This window comes from Crinia signifera, chromosome 6 (genome assembly GCF_055691185.1).
Source record: "Crinia signifera chromosome 6, ASM5569118v1, whole genome shotgun sequence".
Classification (NCBI taxonomy): Eukaryota; Metazoa; Chordata; class Amphibia; order Anura; family Myobatrachidae; genus Crinia; species Crinia signifera.
Window position 1 is genome coordinate 127298812 of NC_139222.1, and position 27822 is coordinate 127326633.

The 27822-nt window shown below is 43.8% G+C and overlaps 3 protein-coding genes across 3 annotated transcripts; 2 read left to right on the forward strand and 1 right to left on the reverse strand.

Annotated features, from left to right (window-relative positions):
* Positions 1-826: 826 nt before the first annotated feature.
* On the forward strand, positions 827-13808 carry SCRN2 (secernin 2). Its single transcript, XM_083147109.1, has 8 exons — positions 827-1016; positions 1630-1801; positions 1911-2092; positions 5907-6101; positions 7280-7500; positions 8930-9095; positions 9465-9645; positions 11545-13808. Exons 2-8 carry the CDS (start codon positions 1634-1636, stop codon positions 11713-11715), a joined length of 1284 nt encoding a protein of 427 aa, XP_083003235.1. The 5' UTR covers positions 827-1016; positions 1630-1633; the 3' UTR covers positions 11716-13808.
* On the reverse strand, positions 11340-16453 carry LRRC46 (leucine rich repeat containing 46). Its single transcript, XM_083147107.1, has 8 exons — positions 16213-16453; positions 16040-16136; positions 14870-14978; positions 14346-14392; positions 13626-13735; positions 13428-13497; positions 13170-13315; positions 11340-12738 (listed from the first exon to the last, which is right to left on the reverse strand). The coding sequence occupies exons 1-8, from the start codon at positions 16220-16222 to the stop codon at positions 12053-12055; spliced, it is 1275 nt and encodes a 424-aa protein (XP_083003233.1). The 5' UTR covers positions 16223-16453; the 3' UTR covers positions 11340-12052.
* On the forward strand, positions 16223-27808 carry MRPL10 (mitochondrial ribosomal protein L10). Its single transcript, XM_083147108.1, has 5 exons — positions 16223-16379; positions 22994-23169; positions 25418-25582; positions 25663-25807; positions 27531-27808. The coding sequence occupies exons 1-5, from the start codon at positions 16295-16297 to the stop codon at positions 27731-27733; spliced, it is 774 nt and encodes a 257-aa protein (XP_083003234.1). The 5' UTR covers positions 16223-16294; the 3' UTR covers positions 27734-27808.
* Positions 27809-27822: the final 14 nt, after the last annotated feature.

Consider the following 27822-nt stretch of genomic DNA (forward strand, 5'->3'; position numbering starts at 1 on the left):
TATTGGCACTACAGTGGGCATTATGAATAATCGGCACTGCAGGGGGAATTATACATGTAAGCGGCACCTCAGGGGGCATTATATGTGTAAGCGGCACCCCAAATGCATGGAGGGGTGCAAAATTTAAAATTCTGCCACTGCATCATGTTAAGCGTTACCCACCGGGAGAAGATGCAGAAAGCTGCATCTTTTGCCATGAAACCCCTAGCAGCGAGTAATTAAAAGTCTTACTGTGAGTCCTAATATTTAATGGGCATTAGGGTGTGTGGGCATAATGTGTAATTGGCATTACGGTGTGTGACATAATGTGTAATGGACATGCTGCTGTGTGGTATAATGTATAATGAGCATTACAGTGTGTGGCATAATGTGTAATGGGCATTATGGTGTGCGGTATAATATGTAATGAGCATTGTGGTGTGTGGCATAATATGTAATTGCTACTAAGGTGTGCGGCATAATGTGGTCACGCCCCTATCACCATGTAGTCAGTCCCCCAGTTTAGCATGACCACACCCCCTCACGACACGTGGTCATCACATTTCACTATCAGTACCACTAAGAAAAAATCTCTACTTGCACCACTGCACTGACCACATTCTGGCCTCAGAGCAGTTCTTGTTTGTTAATGCTGCAAAGAAGCCTACATTTTGGAGTTCGAAAACAGAACATACTAAATTAACATTAAGTTCTGTTTAATAATGCAAAAAGCCATTTACTAGAGGATGTTAAAATAAAATTATTACTAAATCAGTAAATGAGTTCTAAATGAACCATTGCACTTCCAGCTGTCGCCTCTGGGGGCACTAACTCCCAGTGCGGCCTTACTTGTCCTCTCTCTTCACAGGACAGCAGCAGCTGCAGACCCCAGAACAAGAGAGTTGGTGCTTGCTGTGCGGGGCAGTGCTGCAGACTGCAGCCTGCAGTATTGTGCTCGGTTCGGTTGTTATAAGGAGTAATCGCAGGACAGTGTCTGAAGTAACGACTTGATCTAATCTGCAAGGACTGTATATAACGTGAGTAGCGCTGTCAGCGCGTTTTATTTTATAAACTTATTGATCTAAAACACGCATAACAATTATTGTAATGTGCACGCATAACAATTATTGTAATGTGATCTAGTTTAGTAGTGTTCACTCACCTTAAAATGAGGAATCTGAAGAAAGAGATAGGGTTATGTATACATGAAACTAAACATGCATATGCTACAGTATATTGAAATAACGCTAAATACAGTTGAAAGTGTAGAAAGCAATCTGCTGTATGCATGTGGTGTTTAGAACGAGATAAACCTTAAGAATCTGTCGCTGACAAAGGGGCAAAGGTATAAAAGTGCAGGACGCACTAGTTGCAGGACTAGTTACTATGGATTTGGTTTTCCTGTTTATACTTTGACCAGAGTCAGCTAATCTTAAACTGGAAATGTTTGTTGTTCATTAATTAATTTAGCCTGATACAATACAGTAGTTTGCTAACTGGCACATATGCCGTAATTTATATTTGTTTGGTATTACCTGAAGGGTGTATATCTAGTGTTTCATACTGCTATGCCATTACATTTTTATCATTTAAGAAAAACAAAACATTAGTCCATAATGTGACATGAAACCTCCTTTTCTACATCTGCAGCAACATGTCTGTGCCATTGTACCCCAGCTCATGTGACTGCTTTGTGTCACTTCCCCCGGCCTCGTTGTCCCCTGTTGTTGTGTTTGCAAAGAATTCAGACCGACCTAGGATGGAGGTCCAGGAGGTTGTGTACTACACCGCCACCACACATCCACCAGGCTCAACAGTCATGGTAAGGACAGTGAGCCCTCAGCTAAGCTATTTTGTTGCATATTCCTAGTTCTGGTAGTATGTGATACACTGTTCTGTAAATGATGTTAGTTGCCTTATTCACTGCTTAGTGCACGTTTATGGAAGTTGAGCAGGCGCCAAAGACCCTCGCTGTACTGCTGAGTCGCCCAGCTTGGTTGTGGGGGGCAGAGATGGGAGCTAATGAGATGGGGGTTTGCATTGGGAATGAAGCTGTGTGGACCAAGGAACCAGTTGAAGAGTATGAAGCACTGCTGGGCATGGACCTAGTCAGGTAAGATGGGACCTCCGCAGTTCACACAACTGAGTACGTAAGTTACATTGGTATCTCATAACATATATATAATTAGGAATGCCAATCCCGAGGTTTTTTTTTAATACCGGGATTAGGAATTAAACATGCCTAGTTCTGGGATTGAGTTAGTCAATATAATGACAAATTTTAATCACCCCCTCCCAACCCAGTGTCACTTACCCAGTCGGGAGCTGGGTAGTGGTCGTGAGCCCAGCAGCGGTGGTTGGGTGCCGTGTGGTGATGTGGAGGGCCAGGCAGAATGCGCAATGTGACCAGACATCCGGTCATGCTGCGCACAGCCGTAGAGCAGCACTCTGTGGTCAGGAGCAGCTGGGCAGTGTCTGAGCAGGTTCCCAACGCTGCCCGGCATCAGATTTGCGCATTCGCAGGCCAATCCCGGAATTCCAGAATTGGAAGCTCCAAATCCTGGGATCCTGCCAATCCCGATACAGGTTGAGTATCCCGTATCCGTGCATCCCTCATCCGAAAAAAAAAATTTTTAACCCCCCCCCTAACCCTCTTTTCATACTTACCAAGTCCCAGGGCGTCCACAGCAGGCCTCTGGCATCTTCTCCAGGGTCTCCAGCGGTCCCAGGAATGCATTGCGCGAGTGTGCGCCGGTGACGTCACCGGTGCGCGCGCACACTCGCGCTATGCATTCCTGGGACCGCTGTGGATGCCCGGGGACTGCGTGGACGCCGAGGGACCACCGGCCATCAGGGGACAGGTAAGTATGGCTAAAAAAATTTATTCCAAAAACCGAAAAATTCCCCTATCCGGAATGCTCGTGGTCCCGAGCATTTCGGCTAGGGGATACTCAACCTGTATAATATATATATATATATATGTTATACGATTATATATAGGGTGGCCAATCGCGATTGGCCACCCTATATATAATCGTATAACATATATATATATATATTATACAGGTTGAGTATCCCTTATCCGAAATGCTCGGGACCACAAGCATTCCGGATAGGGGATTTTTCCTTTTTTTAGAATAATTTTTTTTAGGCTTGCTTACCTGTCCCCTGATGGTGTCCGGTGGTCCCTCGGCATCCACACAGTCCCCGGGCGTCCACAGCAGGCCTCCGGCATGTTCTCTGGGTCTCCAGCGGTCCCAGGAATGCATTGCACGGGTGTGGATTCCTGGGACCGCTGGAGGCCCTGGGGGTAAAAAAAAAATAATTCAAATTATTCCAAAAACCACGGTTTTTGGAATAATTTGGATAATGGATACGGGATACTCAACCTGTACATAATGTCATCTCTTTAATAAAGTTTTTTTCTTTACAGATGTTGTACAGTTTGCACAAAATATAACCATTGTAGTTTATGGAGTTGACCATATATAGAACAAGGGACATTCAACATTGGGATGCTCACCACTCATAATTCAATAATGTAAAAAACAAACAAACATGCCACTCGGACATTAGGCCCCATACACACTACAAGATTAGCGGCATAGCTACATAAAATGAGAGCGTGCATACACACTGAACGATACCAGCTAACGCTCAGTGATGTCACCGGGTCCCCCCTCTCCATGCATGCAGTTGCAGATGATATAGGGAGTATTCAATTATTCCTGTCTTATCACCTAGGCAAAAAATGTACTGTTTAATTAACTGCCTTTGTATTCAATTGCGAGTGCTTTCATCATTTGTTTAGCCATTTTTCGCCTATGCCTTTTTGTCCTTGTCTAAAAACTGGGTGAAAACACCCACAATTTCCGCTGAAAATAGGCGAACGCTTGTGGATTTGAAGCTTGTGGATTTACAAATTTTTTCCCTTGGTGAAAAATTGTCACTTCAATTGAATAGGCCGAATTCGAATTTTTGCTACCACATGAATACCCCCCCATAGTCCTATTGAGCTGCAGGCACAGACGACTAAAGGTGACCAGGAGCACGTATCATTAACAATATAGTTTTTTGTCACAATTTTTTTGTTTATTGAACCTTCAACAAGTGACAACATTATTGATAGAGATACACTGCTCATTAAAGCTATTGAGCATACACACTACACGTTTTTTTTTAAAGATATTGCTCAAAGGGGCCCTTCTGAGAGATACCTTTTAAAAATCGTGTAATGTGTATATGGGTATTAACACTTGCTCCAAAATAACTCCACATGCCCTGAGGGGATGCAGTTATAATCCCGGCGGTCGGAATCCCGACACTTTCTCCCTCTGTGGGTGTCCACGACACCCATAGAGGGAGAATAATTTGGTGGGCCGAGCGCAGCGAGGCACCAGGCCTGCTGCGTAGTGAGCCCACAAGGGGGGGGGGGGGCGATCCACACCCCGCCCCCCCCTTGTCGGGATTTTGGCGGTCAGGAATTTGAACGCCGGGATTCCGACCGCCGAGATTTCATATAAATCCCGCCGTGAGACCCCCACTTATCACAAATTTCAAATTGCTATATAATGCAAACATAAGCCCTGCATCCCACTAGCGCCTTGAAAATTCCTGGGATACGGTCATTAGGTCGACATGGATCTTGGTCGACACAAGCATTAGATCAGCATGGGCAAGGTTGACAGTCAGAAAGTCGACGTGGGGTTTTTCACTTGTTTTTTTGAGCCGGCATGTGCAGTATTTCATGCCCTACCCTCCACTAGGGCATGGTGGGAGAATAAAATAGCGTGCCGAGCGTAGCAGTCCATATTGACTGCGTCGACATTCGGGTTAAAAAACTGTGAAAAACCCCTATGTTGACCTTTTGACTGTCGACCTAATGCTTGTATCGACCTAAACCCATGTCTACCTACACCCATGTTGACCTTTCTGCATGTCGAACTAATGGTGTTGACCCAATGCATGTCGATCTAATGCTTAGAGACCTAATGATTATACCCAAATCCCCACATGACAGACCTGTCCGCATGGATATCTGAGGCCCATATGCTCCTCACACCTTGACCATGTAGCTAATCTGCCTACAGAATCTTCCTACATTAGCAGTTGTGGTCTCACTTGGTACTGGAGAGCAGCACAACCTGCGTGTCTACACAGGCACTCAGATTCTGCAACATAACGCGGTTTGCGACAATGGTAACGATGCATTAGAAATGATGCACTGTTGGATGCAAATAAAGAGACAGCAGTGGGCATCTCACACTCAGGTTAGCTTCTGTCCATATTAGCATATAATCGCCATTGCTCACGGCAAAATATAGCAACAGCAGTAGCAAGAACAACATCATCTGAATAAGGCCCATAGTGCAGAATGCAATACACTCTTGTCATACTCCTCCAATTGGGTGCAGATGTGAAATGATACACCCAAATTTGTCTGTGCTGGCCCCTCTGAAGATGATGCCATAAGCTATTGTTTATATACAGTCTCTAGTGTATACAGCTAATGGTTGCAGATAGGATATTCTATTTATTTGCTTTTATAACACCCTGAAAAGCAGACTCTCTTTTTCAAAACACAACTATTACTTCCTATTACTGTCACAGACTAAAGCTGTGTACACATGGTGCAATATATTGCTCAGTGTCCCATTTTCATCAGTAACCAGAGATGGTCGCTGATGAAAAGGAGACTCTGTGGGAGGAGCCACAGATGGAACAGATGGTCGCAGGAGGACCATTAGGGGGCTGAACACGGCAGAGTGCACCCAGTGATCTAGAAATATGGTAGCTCAGCCATGCATATTGCCAGTGATATTGCATCGTGTGTACACAGCTTAACTTTATATTATTTAATTGAAGCCACTGGTATACCTATGCTTTTTCTATTTTCACTTGGCTTATGTACCTCCCTGTCTCTGTAGGCTGGCTCTAGAGCGTGCACCTTCCGCTAAAGCTGCAGTGCAAGTTATTACTGAACTGTTGTCAAAGTACGGGCAAGGAGGCAGCTGCCGAGAAGACCCACAACCCTTCATGTACCACAACACGTTCCTGATATGTGACCGCCTAGAGGCATATGTGCTTGAGACAGCTGGACCATATTGGGCAGTTGAGAGAATCACCGGGAAGTTACAGTATATTGAAAAATATTCTGAAATTAAAAACAAAAAATTATGTATACAATAATGTGCAAAAAGTTTAGGCAGATGTGGAAAGAAATACTTTTTTTTTTTATTAATGAACAAAATGCTAAATGAATGAGCAGAAGAGAAATCTGAATCTACCAACAAGACTCAAGGTAGTTATACTGGATCAGCAAGGTCACTCTCAGGCAAAGATTTCAAAGCAGACTGGAGTTTCAAGATATGCGGTTTAAGTTTTTTTTTTTTTTAGGTAGCGCAAAGAAGCAGGCAACGTTGAAGACCATAGATGTAGTGGTTGGCAAAGGAAATGTTGCATCGCATGAAAGATAACAAGGTCAAGTGACTCAACTATGCAAGAAAGCATAGGAGCTGGGGTGTAGAAAAATGGCAGCAGGTACTCTGGATTGGGGACTAAAAATGTTTGGCTAGAAAACATTTGTTTTCTAGCCAAACAGTTTGATCACTGCAGGGCTAAAGAATGGTACAATAATGAGTGTATGCAGGTAACAGTGAAGCATGGTGGAGGCTCTGTACAAGTTTGGGACTACATTTCAGGGAATGGGGTTTTTGGTCAGGATTGTTGGTGTCCTCAATGATGAAAAATACAGGCATATATTTATCCAATTATGCAATACCATCAGGGAAGCATTGGATTGGCTCCAAAATTGTTTTGCAGCATAACAATGACCCCAGTGCCATAAAGAACGCTCTATAGTGTAAAGAAGAACAATGAGTCCTGGAAGTGACAATATGGCCCACAGAGACCGGATTTCAAAATTGTCGAGGCTCTCAGAGATTCCATCAAGATACAGAAGGATTTGAGCCAGATTACATCCATAGAAGATATGTGGCTATTTCTCCAATATGTTTGGAACAAGCTCTATGTTGAGTTCCTTTAAAAACTGTGTGCAAGTGTACCTATAAAAATGTATGCTGTTTTGGAGACAAAGGGTGGTCACACCAAATATTGATATCATTTAGATTTTACTTGCACTGTGTATTTTGTTGATAAAAATAAACTAACATTTCTATGTTTGAAAGCATTTTTCCCCACACCTGCCTAAAATTTTTACAGTTCTGTATTTTCTTAATTTAATTCTTTCTTCTGTATTTTCCTGTACTTGTCATAGAAACCTGTTACTCTTTCCTTCCTATACAGAGGGCGCACGGAACATCTCTAACCAACTGAGTGTTGGGACAGTTATATGGAAAGAGCACCCTGAGCTTCGCTCCCATGCCCTGGCAAAGGGTTGGTGGGATGGGGTAGAAGAGTTTAATTTCAGGGCTGTCTATTCTTTAGAAAAGCAGCCTGTGCGTATGGAGGCTGCAAAAGCAAGATACAGAGCTGGCCAGGAACTGCTGCAAGGACAAAAAGGTGGGGATGTATTCGTATATAATATATATTTAAAAAGAAATGGGGCTCAACATTCACCATAATAAATTAACTCACATTAATACACGCATAATGAAATAAATAGTGGGGTTTTAGTTAATAAATTAGTCAATACATTTATGCTTACAGCTCATCGCCAAGGAACCCCATTTCTCTGTAAGTCTTCTATGGGGCGGCGGGTGCAGGGAGGCTGAGCCACATGCTTAAGCGTGATCGCTCGGCACACATTGCAGTACACCCGCAATGCACACCGTGATCTGTGCAGAGTGGGGCATTGCCTATTGTTTCTAGGCAAAGCCCCACCATCTAGCAGGAATAACAGTGCAAGCACAGTCTTTCCCTGCAGGCCATAGCGACGCGCGGGCTATACACTATGCTCCATTTCTATGGCTTGATATCTAGTTAGAGTGCTTAGAAATGGGGTGTAAATTGCCCCGTGTGTATGCCCCTTTATGCTAACAACCAGTCTCATAAAGAACCTGGCAACTGCTGACACATTTTAGTTAGACTGAACATGCGCTTGTTTCCTGGTTTAAGGCTCATCTGCCAAACAACTTACGGCTTTTAAAGGTGAGACAATAACCAACACACCCTCCGAATTAGCACTAAATGATCAGCTTTCACAGATTTAGGATAAATGAGCTTTCCTGGGGTGCATGAGAAAGCTATGATCACAGAATGGTTCATTCAAAATTAACCTAAATACATACAGCAAACCACCGCACTCGCCATTCCCAAATATGAGGTGCAAACTGCACCTGCCATTTCCAGGTTGGGGTGCAGTGGCCTGTGACCACATGCTCAAATAAAGAAACAGGGGGATCAACACCTTAATTTACAAATAATCCAATAAATAATGGGGTTTTGATTCATGAATTGATCACTGCATTTAAGCGTGCAGCCCATCACAAAGGACACAATTTCCCTTTTATCTCTAACAACCAGTCTCATAAAGAACCTGGCATCCCTTGGTGATGGGCTTTATTCGAGCCTGTGGTCACAGGCCACTGCACCTCAACCTGGGAATGGCGGGTGTGGTGGTCTACTGTATGTGTGTGTGTGTGTGTGTGTGTGTGTGTGTGTATACCCTTTGAGTGCCAATGTTAGAGATGTGCAAAATATCTGCTAAAAATTCCAGCCTCGCTCACAGCGCCTGTTTTTTTTTTTCGGGTGCAATGTTTAACTAAACTTCAAATAATTGACTTCCGATCATTTTCCGGCAATATCTAAAGTTATTCATATTTCGACTATGCCCTGGCATTTTTAGCGGATATTCTGCACACCTCTTACAGCAACTTTGACACTCAAAGGGTTACTTTCAGAAGGAAATTAGAAAAAAAAAAAGGTCACAGGGTACATGGGAATGAGGATGTATAACTTTATTATTAAACTATATCCAATTGTGTCCTAGGGCACATTACAATAGAGTCAATCCTGCAGATACTGCGTGATAAGAACAGTGGCATTTGTATGGACTCTGGAGGCTTTCGTACTACATCAAGTATGGTGTCTGTGCTTCCTCGCTGTCAACATTTGCCTTGCATCCATCTAATGACTGCCACTCCTGACCCATCCAAGTGAGAGACCATTGCTGGGTGTATATCATGATTATTAAGGTGCCCACACACTAGAACGATTTTTTTGTCCGATTGCCCGATTTACGATAAATCGTCCGATGTTTACCGATAATCTGTCACAAATCGTCCGATTTCGGTCCGATGCGCGCTCCCGTGGATATATCTGCCTTCAGCACAGCTGAAGGCAGATATAACTACAGATATATTGCCACATCGTGCTGTGTGTATGGGCAATCTAGTAATATATAGATATAGATATAAATTAATGAGTCATTATTTTAGGTAATACATTTAAAAGGAGTACTGAGTAGTGTCTCTTTTCAATCATTGACTTTATCTGTGGTCTTGGCTGCCTATGTTTTGTTGCAGGTCTGTATTTAAACCTTTCCTGTTTGGTTCCCGAGTGACACAAGTGCCCTGGGTGTTGTCACCTGGTTTTGGAGATAATGACCCTGCCAGGCAGATTCCTCGCTTTCAGACTCAGGTGGACAGGAGACATGAGCTTTATAAGTACCACCAGGGGGCATTGGAGGCCTGTGAAGGCAATGAGGTATACAGATGATGATTATGTTACTGTGAAGGACTACATGCAAAGCATTTACAGTAAATAGCCAATATTGGGTGTGGTGACTTACAATATGCTTGTGGCGAAACAGTAAATTTGCTTAATTTATTGTGTGATTGGATTTTTCTTACGACTTAAAGGGACTGTAAAGATCAATCCTCTTTCCTCCTGTTAGTCTGCCCTATGTTACATATATTCAGGTATGAAACTCTGCCTCTATCCTATTATGCATTTCTGGAGTCCTCCTTCAGATACAGATACATTGTAACGAAGGGCCTTATTCTAGTTCACTCTTTCTGACAAAATCCTTCTTAGATGGACAAAACCATGTGCACTGCAGGTGGGGCAGATGTAAAATGTGCAGAGAGAATTACATTTGGGTGGGGTTTAACTTCAAACTGAGATCTATATTGCAGTGTAAAAATAAAGCAGTCAGTATTTACCCTGCCCAGAAACAAAATAACTCACCCAAATCTAATTCTCTCTGCACATTTTACATCTGCCCCCCTGCAGTGCACATGGTTTTGTCCATCTAAGAAGGTTTTTGTCAGAAAGAGTGAACTATAATAAGGCCCTAAGTACCAATCTAAAAGTACGTGTGTGCTTTCCGCTGAACAATGGTTAGCATTACTTCTAAAGGTGCCCATACACGGTACAATTATTGTATACAATATAGCATCTCATCGCATTGCGTAGGTTTTGCAGTGCAATGAGATGAGATCTAGTACAAAAAGTATATGCAGCACATACTTGTTGAGCTGTGCGATGAGATGTGTGACGGGAGTTCGCGTCTCATTGCACCCAGTAATTGTACCGCTTATGGGCACCTTTACAGTGATGGGTTCAGTTCTAACTAGGGCCCTGAAGACTATTGACTGGTTAAAGTCCAGTGTGTTTTTTCTAGAGTATGCACAGATGTGCATATTGCGGAAAATGTTAGAAGAGCAATGCAGACATTTCTTGCACCTTTATTGGCTACAGAGGAAATCAGTATTGTATGTGTATGCAAGTTGCTGGGGAAATCATCTGAATGCTGAAATCAATTGATTTGTCCATTTAATGTAACTTAAGCTCCACAAGGTCAGAGAGTAATGCAAACAATTAAATGTCGATAAAAGGCATAACATGGAGTCACTATGAAAAAAATGGGTACTTGTTTCCTAGCACGGCGCCCCCAATTTTGATCAAAGTGCATCTTATACAATCGCATCGCATGCAATATAGCAGCTTGCGATGCGATTCGATTCTTAATAGTACAAGCACCCTGATGGGTGCTTACAATGTTAAATGCACCCCCATTGTCAACACCACCCCCACTATCAACGCCAACCCGAAGCGTGGCGAGCGCAGCGGGGCGGCGGTACGCTTCCTCCGTCCTTTTCATACCCCCACTATCCACGTCGGCATGGAGTTGATTTTAGATAGTGTAGCGAGCCACCGAGCCCGAAGCGTGGCGAGCAGACACGGATTACTTTACATGTATTCCGCGTCCGCTCGCCACGCTTTGGGCTCCGTGGCTCGCCACACTATCTAAAATCAACTCCACGCCGGCGTGAATAGTGGGGGTATGAAAAGGTCGGAGTATGCTTACCGCTGCGCTCGCCACGCTTCGGGTTGCCGGTGATAGTGGGGGTGGTGTTGACAATGGGGGTGCATTTAACATTGTAAGCACCCATCAGGGTGCTTGTACAATTAAAATTCGCATCGCATGCAATGCTGTGCGTTATTTCATTGTACAAGCACTCCTGTTAATTTAACGGGAATATCGTATCGCATCGCATACCACTAAGTACGGTATGCGATGGTTGCCGTGCTAGGAAACAAGTACCAAAATTTTTTATTAAATATTATAGGTCAGAATAACTGTCCTTTTCCTTCGGGCAGGCTGCTCAACAGAGACTACAAGAAAAGCAAAGAAAAATGGAAACTGAAAACCTTCTGTTGGTCAATAGTATGTTGGATGGAACTGAGATCCCTGACCTAATGGACCAGTCTGATCTATTTCTGCTCTGTGTGGAGAAGGAACTTGCATTGTACAGAGAAGAAAACCATTGATAGCACAGTTCACTGTACCCTTTACTATGCTACTATCTGATTACAACATTGCCCTAAACCAGTGATGGCTAACCTTGACACTCCAGCTGTTGTTGAACTACACATTCCAGCAATGCCCTACATCAGTTTTAGCATGGTCAAATAGTAAAAATGTAGCAGGGCATGCTGGGATGTGTAGTTCAACAACAGCTGGAGTGTCAAGGTTAGCCATCACTGCCCTAAACTGTAACAACAATCATTTATATAATTTAATATACATGTTTCTTAAACATCACCAAACTTTTTGTACTAACTTAATTGTTCCTCTTCTCTTTAAACTGCCCTGTGCTCTGTATGTTTAGTGGTTGCTGTTTTTTTTTTGTTGAGAGGATCCATGCTGTAGTTTCCTGTAAAAAGGCGCAGACACAGTCTCTCGCGCATCATGGTTGTTTGAAGAAGAGACAGAGGTAGCAAGTGAGGTTTTTTTTGTGGGGACAGACAGTAATTTTGTGGTAGATGGAGCAGATCTAGTGTGTCTTTCACTCTGTGCAGATGTAGCTGTGCCACCTATTCTTCCTGAAGAATTGCTATTTGTTTGCAAAACTTTTGGATTCAGATCAGAAATTGGCATTTTTCTAGCAGAGCTCCTATTAAATGTTAATACTGACTTTCTAGAATCAGACTGGGTGGGTTGGACTGCCCCCTGTTTTTTAGGGATAGGTTTGGGGGTTAATACAGAGGTGCCAATGCTCCGGTTCGCACTAGTCTTTTTTTCAGTTGAAACAGGAGTCTGAGCATCTTTCTTAGAAATAATAGGGTTGACTGTCTTGCTCTTATAGGGGGGACGCTGTGGGATTATATCATGAGGAGAAGATCTGATAGAAAGTTCTGGGAGGTCTGCCTTGCAGGAATCATTCGTGGCTGAGGCAAGGGGCTGAGTGTCAGTATTACTCAGCTCCGATAGACGCTCTTCATGTTCTCTGAGTGCTCTGCTTCTCCTCTGATAAGACCTTTGGAGCATGTCCTGAGTTGTAGATGATAGACCTGACAAGAAGAGATTACATAATAAATACATGTATTCATTATGCTCAAATGGGAAATATTTTCAAATTTTATTAAACTAATATATATTTGTGGCATTTTATTCCTAGTCTAAACTGTATAGAAATATCAAGAAAAAAACCTTACTTCATGGAAAAACAGGCTTCTATATAGTTCATAATTATTTACTTAGACATGCCATTAAGCAGTTTTTCCTTACTGAACGATGGTTATCGACCATCAAATGAGCGTACACATACATTTGTATTCTGCTGTGTATATTCGCAGGCAGGGCCGTTCGTTCACCCGGCGGGTGGCATCAACACACTCACTAAGCACCGAGTGGCCACTGCTTAGCGAGCCAATGGGAATTAGACCCAATGATAGTAAATGTACCCTAGAAAGTGCTGAAGTCCAAACGCAGCACTCCCTACCTGAGTGATCAAATGATAAGCTGGTGTCATCACTATCATTGCCATCCTCCTCTTCGCTGTCACTGGGAAGCCCCTGGCTAGCAGCATCTCTCACAGCCTCTAAGTCCAGTTCCTGCAGGATGGGTAGGGCCTCCAACACTTGCTGCCTAAAGAAAAAGTAACCAACAAATGATTTTAAGACAAGTGAGCTGTCAAGTTTTCTGTCAGCTGCTTCAGGGCCTACTTTTAGGTGCATGTTTGTGAACCTTGGTATCTCACCTGTAACCTTGAGCTTTAGTGCATGGATTCCCAGTCAGATCCAAAATGAGGACTGTCTTAGGTAATTCTCCTGTCAATATACAAAGGACAACTAAGTGATAGTAAGGTCACGAATACACGTGTCATTTATAGGCTATTCATTGTTTCCATACAATTCTAGTATCCAAGGAACTGGTAAGATATTGGTGAGTAACTCACCTATATCCAATCTGTGAATTAAATTATGGGATAAATCCAAAAACTTAAGCTTCTGCAAATAGAGAAGGTTTTTGATTTCTTCAATTCGGTTCCCAGAAAGACTAAGGAACCTATGAGGTAAATATAAACAGAATTATTATGTATTAATAAAATATATAAAGTTTTTCATTGTGTAATATATAACCCAGAGTGCATTCATTTGTGTTGTAACGCAGGTGCTTTAATACCATTAGAACCACCTAGGAAGTATGAATGTCTTTGTGCAAGCTGCAAGTTCTATGCCATATGGTGCTCAAATGCTGCCAGTCAAATGCCAGGTGGCATTCATATTTCCAGATGCTGCCATTTATTTGTCAGGAAGCGCTCAGATCCTGTCAGGGTAGTGGCAAGCACCCCAGTCCTATGCAAGGTGCTGCTGAAATGCTACCAGATTAGTATCACATAGTGCTTATACTATCAAGACATGACATAGAAGCCACCAGCGTCTAATCTTATTCTTGTATCATGCAGTGTGTAACCCTGCCAATGTGGCAGAAAGCAGTACTTAGGTGGTTATGGGAAGAGAATGATACTATCTAACTAAGAAATAGGCATGTTTGTGGTGAGTACTGTCAGATAAATATCAGGTAATGCTATGTACTGGACAGGCTGGTATAGGCAGATAAGAATCACTAACCTATCTCGCACTACACGGACACTGAGGTTACCCATTTCACTCACCGCAGATTCTTAAGAATATCTAAGTTTTCAATCTTTTTTATTTGATTCTAAAAAAAATGAAAGGACAAATCAATTTTAAAGGCAAAACGTTCAATTTAATAATGTTACAGGTTAATACAATGCAACCTACAGTCTATATTACAATAAGTGTAAGTAGGCTTACTCAGCAGAAGAAAAAAACACACCATAGAACACATTATGGAAATTAGGACTTTTCCAACAATGTTTCTTTATATAAAATGATAGTAATACTTGGGCTGTGACCCAGGTACATATCTTACTGCAGTACGGGCTATAACTTGTATGTTGGCTTCTTAACTCCCACAAGCAATTGATGAGAACTTGGTACAGTATGTTATCTACTGTAGCTAAAAGTACATGGGTGTAAAAACAAAACAAAGGACTGAACCATGAGACCGTATCACTTGAACATCAGAAATCATACTGTAATATGGCACGATACAGCCTGGGCAGTAAGCATTTCCTATTGTTCAATATTCTTTTGTGTTAAAGTAATAGGTTACCTTTTGCAGATATAGACTGTGTATCTGATTTACCATCTCCAGATCCTTTAGGATTGTGATACCTTCTCTGTCCAGTCTCACAGTGCGCAGGTGGAGTAATGCCTGGGACCTGTGTGGGAAGAAATAATGACAGACACGCCTTTAGCCTAAGATCCATGAAAGATACCTACTGTATGACTTCATACAAACGTGTACTAACTTATTAGCCTCTCCGGTTCTTTTAGGACGCTTGGTATTTTCAACTATTATTCCTGTAGATGCCAAACACCCACTATTTAACTGTTAGGTTGATGCTGCTCATGCTTGCCAGAATGAAGTTGTGACTCAGGCTCTATGTTGCACATATGTGTAATGACATACAATGCCTTGCGAAAGTATTCACACCCTTGACATTTTCTGTATGAAATCTGCAAAAAAAACAGCCTCACAAAGTGGACATTGCCTTCTAGGAGACAGATGCTAGAGGTCCTACTCGACCTCTAGTGACTGGTAGGGAAAGGCAGCATGCCCAGCGATACCGGAAGTGCTGGTGCACTCTGAGCAGTAACCCCCCTGTCAACAAGCACATAAGTAAAAAAAATATCTATAATTAATGCAGGGTTAGGCGGCTACATCTGTATTAGCCTATGGTGTCTGGATCCCTTTATTAGGCCCTGGTCTGCGATTTCACTATGCACTATGTGTGAAATGAGCAGACCAATGTCATATATATCTGCATTGATGACTGTAACAGGTCGCAAAGTACTGAGTGGTACAATACAGCTCATTTTCATAAGAATCTTATGGGGGTCCATTCATTTTAAGAAGTCGAAGAGTCAGCATTGGGGGGAGGGGGGCAACATCTATCTTATCTCTGGGCAAAAGGCAAGAAACTGTGCCACTGCATGTTAATTGAGTCATAGTAGCCTTGTTTGGATGTTTTTGCATATACTGTGATTATTGCAATTATTATTTTCATACTGCAACCGCATGGTTTAAACAACTTAAATAATAGGATCAAGCCTCCTATCACATTTAAAACTGTAGTATGGCCTATGCTACAGGCATAGGTGTTGATTTTTCAATAGTAGATACGTTTAATTTGCCAATTATGATCTGATTAGGGAAAAAAAAGACATTATAAAGCAGAAAACAACACAGACACTGTCATTTTATCAACAATTTACTTACAATGACTCCTGTGTACTCCATTGTAAAGAAGGGTCTAAATTCCTCCTCACTATGGCAGCCTGTACGGATCCTGGGAGCGGGGTGTCCTCCTTGTCCCCTGCAGCACACGAACACAGAGTAAGACAAGTGGGACAGCATCTGCGCGAGGGCATTGATAATCGTGTCATACTCACCTCCTGCCATCTTCTTTACACAAGACAAGAGTTCTTCCACTTCTCTCCGCGTCACCTGGTTGCTAGGATACCACCGGTTCCCATGATGCTGCGCGGCGCCTCCAGTGTGACCTTCACTTCCGGGAGCATGACGGCGGCCCTGGTGAGAGGAGCTGCCCGGGAGCTAGGTGAGAGCATGTTGTAGCCTACCGGAACAACCCGGGAACACAGTGGCCAGAAACGCTGGCACAAGTATGGCTTCATATGTGACGGCCATGACAGTGCGGCTATGTGATGCAGCACATTGCGTTCACGGCAGCGATGTCATTTATTTGCGCTTCTAGAATCTCACAATGCGTCCACATTGTAGCTTACCGGTGCTGCACACACTGAACACCATAACAGCAGAACTGTAGTAGGGCAAGCTGGGATGAGTAGTACTACCGCAGCTGGAGTAGCACATATTGCCTGCTTCTGGGGTAGACTCACACATCAACTGCGATGGTGTATTTTTGGCAACGATTTGAAATATATACTCATTCGTGCTGATCAGAGGTCAGCAATGGTCTTCCTCAGACTTTATAGTGTTATGTGCTGCTCCAAGTTATAAATGTCCACCTGTGACATTGAAGCCATATCCTAGTAGTGTTCATTCTAGCACTCGCTATCTTTAAAAACCTATGCAGTTTCTCTTCCCTGCCTGGGGTGTTGCTGTCTGCTGTAGTGCTTCTAGCACAGGAGCAGATTTATTAAGCTCGGTGAAGTGACAAAGGGCGGTATTCAATTAGGCTGATTCGCCAGGTTTTTATGGCGATTTTGTGCTGCAAGGCGAATTTCTGACTAAAACGGTGAATCACCCTATTTAATGACCAGATGGCGAATACATTTCAAGGTTTTTTTCGCCATGATTCACCGAGTAGCAATCGCTATCTTTTTATGGTGAAGTGGAAGGTGAACTTTTAAAATTGGTGTAAAAAAATCTGGAATTTTATTCTGAGGAGGGGCATGCTATTTTTATTCATGTGCTGTAAGCACATGAATATATATTTAATTAAAAAAATTGTTTTTTTTTTTGTTTTTTTACACAGACCAGCCAGCAGGGGGCCGGAGCCGAGCCGCTCATTAGATATTCATATATTCACTTCACCCGATCATTACATATTCATGATCGGGTGTAGTGAATATGCCCGGTCCCCTGCTGGCACCCCCGGGGGGCAGCCTGTGCTGCCTGGCACCCGGGGAGCCCACCTCCCCCCCACAAACGTTCTGGGGCAGGCAGGGAGACTTCCATCTCCCTGTCTGCCACCGTCCTCAGGCTTTCTGCGGCGTTCGCCGCAGGAGCTCATATTCGCCGGTCAGGGGCAGCGAGCCCCTGACTCGTTGAATACCGGAGCCGGCGAGGCTCCGGAATGCGGCGACCAGTGGCGAATGTGCAGCGAATCCTAAACAGGATTCGCTGCACGTCGCCGGTATTCACATTGAATACCGCCCAAAGTGTGTGGTTTTTATCACCGGCCAATCCGCTCCTAAAGGCCCCCATACATTAGTCCAACGACCTGATTTCCCCTGCAGCTCCCCGGGAGGGGGAGACACACGATTAGGCACTTGATGTGCCAAGTTTTGCATATGATAAATTGCATGGATTTATCATTTGCAGTCCCCAGGGAGCTGTAAGAGGAGGGAGCCGGGTGGGGGATGCCGGCTAATAGAGAGCCAGGCAGGGGGAAGCTGGGCAGGAGGAAGCGGGAGCAGGGCGCCGGGCAGGGATAACTTGAAGACGCTGGCTGCTGGGCAGGGGCGGGAGCCTGGAGAAGCAGAGCACTTAAAAAAAAAAAAAAACAAACACTGCCCATACAGATGACTAGGAAGCCATTGATTGGCTGAGAACTCTCAGCCAATCAGCGATTCATCCGAATCGGGTGAAATCATGCCTAAATCGCATAGTGCAGGGGGACTTTTATCCGGCCCGTCTGGTTTGCCGCTGCCCAAGCGGCAATCACTCTCACTTGCTGGGAGGATGGACGCCGGGCAGGCTGGCTGGCAAATGGACGGGCGGGGGAGTGGCCTGGGACGTCTGGGAAAGCAGCAGTGTCTGCTGGTCCGTCCTGTCTCCCTGCATAAGCTTCTCCTATGCGTGTGACGTCATCACGTCACACGCTGCGGCTAGAGAGAGGAGAGTAGCTTACAGAATCCGGAGAGAGGAGCCGGACGAGAAGCCAGCAGGGAGGGAGCAGTGGCACTGACTGAGCAGACACTGACAGTGTCCCAGTCCGCACACAGTCTACTCTTGACTGTGTTCTTATTGTTAGAGGTGCGTTTTTTTTTTATACTAACATATTTAAAATTATATATTACAATTGTACACAGTAACGGCAGCCACCACAACAGACAGGGGCGGGGGATGTACAGTGCATGCTGCGCAGTGTATGTATGTATGTATGTATATATATATATATATTATTGATTCGATACAACCCTCCTGCGTTCGCCTTTCTGTTTGAAAAAAATGGCCATACACACCCAAGTCCGGCCCTCCAACAGTCTCAGGGACCCCTGGCATAGTGTATGGGGGCCCTTACTGGTAAGTTACAGGCTTGGTTTGAAAAATGACAGGTAGGAACAGATTTGCCGGTGATAAAAACCAGACACTTTATCACTTCACTGAGCTTAATAAATCTGCCCCTCTGTCACTTCACCGAGCTTAATAAATATACCTGACAGTGTGGTCTGTATATCAGCACTGATATGTAAACCAGACCTGTGCTATAAACACCACAGCAGACAGCGACACCCCAGGCAGGGAACAGGAACTGCATGGGTTTTCAAAGATGGCTGTTGCTAGATTGAACACTATCCTAGTGCATGATAGTGTTGGTGTACTTTACATTGAGATTTTCCATGGGTTGCTTTCTGTATCCATGCTTATGTTTTATTTCTTTTTGTATCTGCTTGCAGCTGAAGGTTCCGTAAACAGCTGTGCAATATCTACCCCTTTTTTTTTTCTGCCACCACTCCCCCCAAACAGTCCCTTACTGTCAATAACTATGCATTTAAATGATTACTGCAAGTGGTATCTCAGACCTACATTAGCTTTTGTATAGTTGATCAGGGGCGGATTGGCCTGCTGGGAATCCGGGCATTTTCCTGGTGGGCCGGCTCATTTAGGGTAAATTGTGGCCACTCACCCTCCCTACTGGGCTGCGGACCACCATCTACACGGTTAGCAGTTGCAGCACTAGGCCCTTTTTCGACATGGCCGCGGCCAGCCCCGGGTCGCCCAAACGTAAAATGCCCATGGGAGGGCTGGTGTGTATGCGCGGCTGCACACAGCTTCTCCTGCAGTACTTGGAGGAGGATGGATGATGCCGGCTGGTGGCTGCGCCTGGTCATGTGATCCCCCAGCAGGCAGCACGCAGCGCACTGGACTGGGCAGCTGGGGATCAATCGGATGGGTGGCAGAGAGTGAGCAGCAGCAGCAGCCTGGCCTGGGTTACAACAGTACAGTGAGTCAGTATTAAGCCAGGCTGGGCTGTGTGTCTATATGTGTACAGTGTATGTGTATATATATATATATATATATATATATATATATATATAAACACACATACGCCACCCTGCTTCCCCCCTCCTTACCTGAATCCTCCACCACCCCACATCCTATGCCACTCTGCGTCTCCCCTCTGTCACCCCACATCCTATGCCACCCTGCGTCCCCCCTCCCTGTATCCTCTGCCACCCTGCATCTCCCCTCCCTGCATCCTCCACCACTTTGCGACTCCCCTCCCTGCTTCCTCTGCCACTCTGCATTCCCCCTCCTACCCTGCATCCTGTGCCACCATGCCCCCCTCACACTCAGCCACCCTGCATCTCCCCTCCTATTATTCTACGCCACCCTGCATCCGCCCTCCCTCCCTGCATCCTCTGCCACTCTACTCTCATCCCTTGTCACCCCCTTTTCACCCTTCATCACCAACCCTCTCTCACCCTGTGTCTTCTCATTCCGTTGTATAATGTGAACTTTAGCTCATACTGTTTGGCATAATGTGATTTTTGTCTCATAGGGTGCTGCATAATGTTATTTATTTTAACTCATTCTGTGTGGCATTTTGTGAATTTTGGATCATTCCATGTGTCATAATGTGAATATTGGCTCAAACTGTGTGGCATAAGGTGTACAGGTTTTTCGATAGAAGAAAAGGCCCTCTTGTTATGGTGCATAATGAGTTTAATGGAGGTGTCCCATACTCCGTGTCCCACAGTGGTGGTGGGGGGTGCAGTTGGGAGACCCCCTGTCTCTATCTTCCCAGTTCCACAGGCTGCAGAATAGACAATGTGCGCCTGAGGGGCTGGGGACATAGCCAGCTGCTCAGAGAGCCAGTAGCCATGCCCCGAACAGGGACGAAAATGGGGCGTGGCCTTGTTAAAATAGGCCATGCCCCCATCTCGCTAGGCCACCCCCCCCCCCCCCCCCCCAAAAAAAAAAAATTGCACGCACAACAGGTCCACCCCCATTAGGGCTGCTTCAAGATATTTCCTGGCCTGGTTTTAATTCCCAATCCGCCCCTGCAGTTGATCATGGCTCCAGGGCATGCTACTGATAATCGTTCAGTTGCTTGAACATCGTCATTGAGGCCCTTATTCAGATCTGATCGAAGCACAAATTTGTTCTCAAAATGGACAAAACCATGTAAACTGCAGGTGTAACATGTGCAGAGAGAGTTATGGTCCATACACACTGGGCGACTATGCCCAGCGTGTATGGACAGCGATGATGACAATTATCACTGGGGGAGCGCTATGCAAAGCCGTCCTGAAAGCCGCTCATCTGCTGGTATAACCATATAAGGCATTACCGGCGATGTTGCGAGAGCACTCAGCATCGCTCATCGCCGTGCCATGCACACTGGGCGGCTTTGAGATGAAAACCGCTCAAACCTCCTGTTTTGAGCGACTTTCAGCTCAAAGTCACCCAGTGTGTATGGGCCTTTAGATTTGTGTGAGTTATTTTTTTCTGTGCAGGGTAAATATTGGCTGCATTATTTTTACAATGCAATTTAGATTTCAGTTTCAACACACCTCACCCAAATCTAACTTTATCTGCACATGTTACATCTGCCCCACCTGCAGTGCACATGGTTTTGCCCATTTTGAGAAAAAATTTCTACTGCGATCAGATCTGAATAATGGCCTGAGTACAAACATGAATTAGGCCCAGAGTGCTTGTTGCAAGGCCTCACACATGCTGGTGTGTTGGGTTATGATTTATTATTGAGTGGTAAAGTTTGCTATTGGCAGACTACACATAGGTTAGCACTGTGTTAGTGAAAAGCCACACACAGATAGGCATGGTGTGCAAGGAGTAGGCTGCACACCCAGGTTGATACAATTTGCTTGCTGAAGCAAACTGGGGGCCGCAGCCGGATGTTTATAAAGCACTTTAATGTTTAGTTAGTACATGGTTGCCTACCTGACCCACTCCTTCAGGGAGAAAATGCTCTGTTCCTGTCCTTCCCTGGTAATGTATGATTGTCATCACCTGTGGGGAGCTAGTACGTAATTGATAAGAAAGGTGTTTCACCACAGGTGAGGATAATCATACATTACCAGGGAAGTCCAGGAACAGAGAATTTTCTCCCTCATGGAGAGGGTCAGGTAGGCAACCATGGTTTAGTATATTGAGTAATGCTGGAAATTATTAGGTATAAAGTTATGTTTCTACTGAATTTAATGTGTTTGAGGGGGTCTATTTTTAGATGATTGCCATTCTGACTTTCATCTGTTATCTTTGCTTAGTGCAGCCAGCGATACAAGATGTTAATTTATTATTGTAGTAGTATTTTCCATTCTACAATTTGAAAATGCCACCTTTGCGGTGATGACACCATTCCTGATATTATATTTTTTTCCCAGATATCATTGCTTAATAATAAGACGCATTTTTCCTAGCACCTAAAACACTTCTGGATAATTCAGTTATGAGCCATGCACCATCAAACATCACTGTGACGTCCAGCTGCGTACATTAGTATTCAGTATCTTTGCTCATTTTCTGTCCACCTCTTTGCAGTCATGGCGATGAGCGATGATCATTTGAGTAGTACTCCACGTACATAACTCCACCTTCCTTCCATGTGGCACAGCAAATTGTTACTACAACCTTTCTGGTTACTAACCTGTAACTTTTAAATACATTATCCAGGGCTGCTGTGAGTATATCAGTGAAGAACAGCAGGTGGCGCTATATATTATCAAACTATTCAATTCTTAGACCTCTTTGTCTAGCTTTCATTTAACTTTTTTCTGTTCCATATGACCTTACTTTGTAATGTCTTTATTGTTATACTTGTCTTTTGCAACTCTACCATTTGTATTAGGGTCCATGTATTTTCTGTTTATATCTCTTCACTCTTTATTTACATTAGTACATTTATTTCGCACACTGGTTCTCATACTTGGTCCTCAGGACCCCACACAGTGCATGTTTTGCAGGTCTCCCCACAGAATCGCAAGTGAAATAATTAGCTCCATCTGTGGATCTTTCAAAATGTGTCAATGAGTAATGAGTGCACCTGCCAGGTGACCTGGAAAATGTGCACTGTGTGGGGTCCTGAGGGACGAGTTTGAGAACCGCTCATTTAGCAGTTACTCCATCAGTTCTGTTCCAACCATTATAATCCTTTGTTTAGCACACAGCTGAAACCCATTCCCTCTTGGTTGCCATTAGTAACCTTGCATAACGTGTACAGCATGATAGGTCTGTTGTGCCTCCCCTCATTGCTGTGCTGCTTATACCCTCTTTCAGCTTGGCTTCCATCTCTGCAATGTGTCCGTCATGGCTCCAAAGCTGTCACTCGTCACAAAAAGGCCATACACTTCGAGAGGCAAAAGATTTTGGCGCTCACAGAATACATTGCACCTAAACCAGCTTTTGATGAAGCCTGTTTGAAACCCAAGGCCCCAGCTGCTGACACAGAAAAGGTAACATTGATGGGATACGGTCGGTTGGTCAACCTAAAGATGGTCGACATACTGCAAGGTCGACATGGGACAAGGTTGACAGGTCATTAGGTCAACATGGTCTAGGTCGAGTCGACATGGGGTTCTTCACTATTTTTAGAGCTGACATGTGCCGACAGGCCGTATTTTATGCCCTACCATCCTCTAGGGCGTGGTGGGAGAGGGATGCACTTAAACCTGTGTCCATGTCGACCTAGACCATGACGACTTAATGCTTGTGTTGACCTAGTGACCTGTTGACCTTGTCGACCTAGACCCATGATATATACTCTCTAATAAGCTTCCCCAAGGTACTGCAAAGAGCTACAGTAGCTATCTCTGGGAACAAATGCAATAAAAATGGAATAAGTTAAATAATTTGCTTGTGCAAGTGGCTGATGCTTAACTGTATTCAATTAGTTGCTGGGGTTTGTACTTCGCTTCAGCTAGGAGGGGGAGAGGTATTGAGGGGTAGGCGGGGGTGGAGATGGGAAAGTGCTGCTGATTCTAGGGTTGTGCTAACCTCTTGGTGATATGTAGAAATTGATTTGAATAGCGCACTTGGTGAAAGGGCTGTGTGCCAGTTGGTGGTGTCTAAATGATTAGATGCAATGAGATGTCAAAAATCGAGTTAAACATAAAATGATGCTTTATTAATAATTGGGCGTTGTAATGGTGACAGAGGTGTCAGTTTTGTCCAGTTGCTGTCCTTGGATAACTTTCTCAACAGGAGGATCAGCACAGCGGGATGCTGCACAAGCACACTTTTAGGCCCAGAAACATACCAGGGTTTGTAAGAGACATTGACATTATCTGTACAACTTGAAATATTGACTTGCCACCACCCCTTACTGCAGCAAGGTCATCTGCAATTACCTGGAGGGGAGCATAAGTTCCAGGTTAGCAACCTTTGTTTAAGGGGATCCCTAAAGATCACCTTATGCCTAACAGAGGTCTCCACAGTGTAACACTGCCCTGACCCTCCTCTTTAGAAAGAGATTCAGTGATAGCAACTGGACCAAACTGACTATCGTAATTATCTGTGTGCAGAATCACTGAATTCCCCTCTTAGAGGATTGATACAAACTGTTGGCTGGAAATCAGAGAAGGAAATGTATTGCGGAGGCCATATACTGTAGCTATCATGGAAAGTTAAATCTGTACAGAACAGCTGCAGGCGGCCCCAAAGCCACCTGTTTTCCGCCACCCAGTAAAAGGATATAAACCAGAGCCAGTTACATAATGTATAACTAGTTTAAGAAACTGAGCTGAAACTGTGCCAGACAACAGTGGTACAAGTCTGTCATTGGCTAGCTTTGATATATGAGGAGGAGGAGGGAGGGGGGGGGGGATAGTGGGGACAGTGTATTTTTGCCATATATGTTAATAACTGATTTCTGATATAGTGTTCCTTCTTTATAGGGTCAGCTTGAAACATTTGTCAAAGCTGGTGTTATAGTGAGCGTGGCATTAGAAATCGGATGTATAATACATTTTGCCAATTATTTCCTCTTTTAATTGGCAAAATGTATTATACATCCGTAGTAAGTATTGCAGACTTTTCCCACAGTGATGAGTCAAAACTTCCCATGGATTTACAGAATGAGCAACATTCTAATATAGATGGATTGCTAGTTTAAATTATTGAGATGTTTTTGATCAAACATTGCATGTTCCAAAGTTGAATTTAACATTAATATGAAAAGATATTTCCTAATTTTAAGGGTTGGTCCAAAGTAGATTTCCCGAAGTAGAGAGACCCACTCACTACCTCTAAACCACCATATACTGGCTAAGGGTGAGAAGAGAGGTTTGGAGGAGCGCTCACTACCTGGCAGCTGGTGCGGGGGTTGTCAGCCCCAACTGGAAGTTAGTAGGAGAGGGTTCTACATTGGCCATCAGGCAATAGGCTCTGCGTTATACCTTGGCCACTATGGAGAGGTCTTTGCCCTGCACATTGGTCACCAGGCAGTGGGCCCCGCCTTACATACTGGTCACCAGGCAATGGGCCCCGCATTATACATTGGCCACTATGCAGAGGTCTTTGTCTTGCACATTGGTCACCTAGCATATTGTAAGGGACATGACATTGTGCCGAGATAATGTGTGAGGCGTGGGGTCACAGTTTGGTTTAGTTTGTAAAGGTACAGTACTACCTGTAATTGTCATGAACCATTATTTGTATTGTGTCCGTTTGAATGCTATAATTAAATGTTTTTGTAATTTTTAGGAAAACCTATTTGAGAGGTTCTTGTGTTCCCAGCTAAAGGATGTCCTCCAGAATAGTAAAATGGTGGCTGTGTTTCAGCGCAATTCGCTTCCAGCTGATGAGTTTCTTCTTCTGAAACACAGACTTTTTAAGCATGAGATCTACATTAAGTCCTTTTCTAACCAGGTACTAATGCTAGAAAAGTCATACTCAATACCAGGGCATAGAGAGAATCTGGAAATCATTTACTCTTTCTCTCTTTCCAGGTCATAAAAAAAACTCTGAACCAATCCCATCTTGAAGCCTTGCTTCCACTATTCACTGGACAGACCTTCCTAGTAGTAAGTCACCAGCCAAAGGCGAAGGAGATGTTACAGACAGTAAGGAACGTGTCACAGATAGTGCTACTAGGTGAGTCTCCTGTACATGAGGGGTCTAGTTGCACTCAAATACAGTTAAAGCAATGTTCAGCATATTCTAGACTTATTTGCACCTTCTGCAGGGTTGTACAGTACTGTGCACATGTTGTAGACAGGTAAGAAAGCTTAAAAAAATAGGAGTGTTAAGAGTTTATTTTATCACTTATGAACAGCAGAGACATCGAACTCGTATCCATGTTTGGTGTGAACACCCTTTAGGGCATATTCAATACCCGCCGCTGTTTCCGATAGGGGAATAGCTGCGGTCACCTATTTAATGCTGTCGTTTCCAACCACATTCAAGACAGAACTTGACAAAACAGATCCAACTTTCAAATCAGCCGGATCTGTTTTGCCGGAAATGGACTTGGATTGTCGAGTTCACGGCCGGATCTCGACAATCCGTGCCCCCTTTTTGGCACTCGACAAGTGGAACATTGAATTTTGCCTGCCGATAAACTGTCCAGCTGGCCAAAAACAAGGCAGGATTCCAACTGACGGGATGTTCTGAATACAGGATTTTATACCCCCCTTTTTCTTCAAAACAGTATAACTTCTTCTATGTACACCTGCATAAAGTCAGGGATTTTGTAGGAATACCAAACAGGTGATAATGAACATTATTACTTGAAACAAAAGCATCTGTGTAGGAGGGTTAAAATTGGGTGAGGAACAGCTGCTACAAAGGTGATGTTGTGGAAGACCATTTCTACAGTTTAAAGAACAAGGAGTTGTGGAAGTGATGATATGGCTGCCACAGGGCCTTGATCTCAACAACATCTAGTCTGTATGGGACTACATGAAGGATTTGTGCAAGCTACATCCACAGAAGATCTGCAGTTAGTTTTCCAAGATGTTTGGAACAACCTCTCTGCTGAGTTCCTTCAAAAACTGTATGCAAGAGTACATAGAACAGTGGTTCCCAACCCTGGTCCTCAAGTACCCCCAACAGTGCACGTTTTCCAGGTCACCCAGCAGGTGCACTCATTATTCAGTCACATTTGAAAAGATCCACAGGTGGAGCTAATTATGTCACTTGTGATTCTGTGTGGAGACCTGCAAAACATGCACTGTTGGGGGTACTTGAGGACCAGGGTTGGGAACCACTGACCTAGAAGAATTCATGTGATATTGAAGGCAAAGCGTGGTCACACCAACTACTGATTTGATTTCGATTTTCTCATCTATTCATTCACTTTGCATTTTGTTAATTGCTCAAAATAAACTGTAACACATCTATTTTTATGTTTTTAAGCATTCTTACTTCATAGCATTTTTCTACACATGCCCACAACTTTTGCACAGTACTGTAAATGCTAGCTTTGTGTATTCCCTTTGTGTGGACTTTTAATAAACTGAACTTTGGTGTCTGTCACCTCTTTTCCTGCCCTCTGTCACTTTTCGTCCTTTCTTTTAGTTAAATCTTTCAATAATGTCAAATGTAATTAGGTGAAAGCCTCTAGGTAGGCTGTTATATTAAAAAAGGATGGCTGCACCTTGAGAATATAGATAGTGAGGATTACGTAGAATACAAAGTTATAGCAACTGTACTGCGTTTTACTAACCTCACATAATTTAGCTAGCTCTTTATAATCACATTAGTAATTTACAATTTATATTAGACAACAAGTGGATGTTTAAAAACAAAACATAAAAACAACATTGTTCTTTTAATAAGTATCTGTGTGCCATTCTGAGTTTGCTCTTCTCTCCAGGAGCCTGTATTGAAAACAGACTGCTGAGCAGACAGGGAATTGTGAATTATTCCAGACTACCAAGCAAGGAGGCATTGCAGGGCCAGCTCGTAGGAGCCTTAACAATGATGACCTCACAAACGTCAAATCTCCTGACACATCATTCTGTACGGCTATGCAGCATGCTCAAGCAACACAGCGAGGAAGACGCAGAGAGTTCTTGAATAGACAATCTTACATCATTTCAGGAACATGCTACTAATCATTACATTTAATAAAAAAATATTGTGTTGTGAAAAGGTTGCGTAGAAAA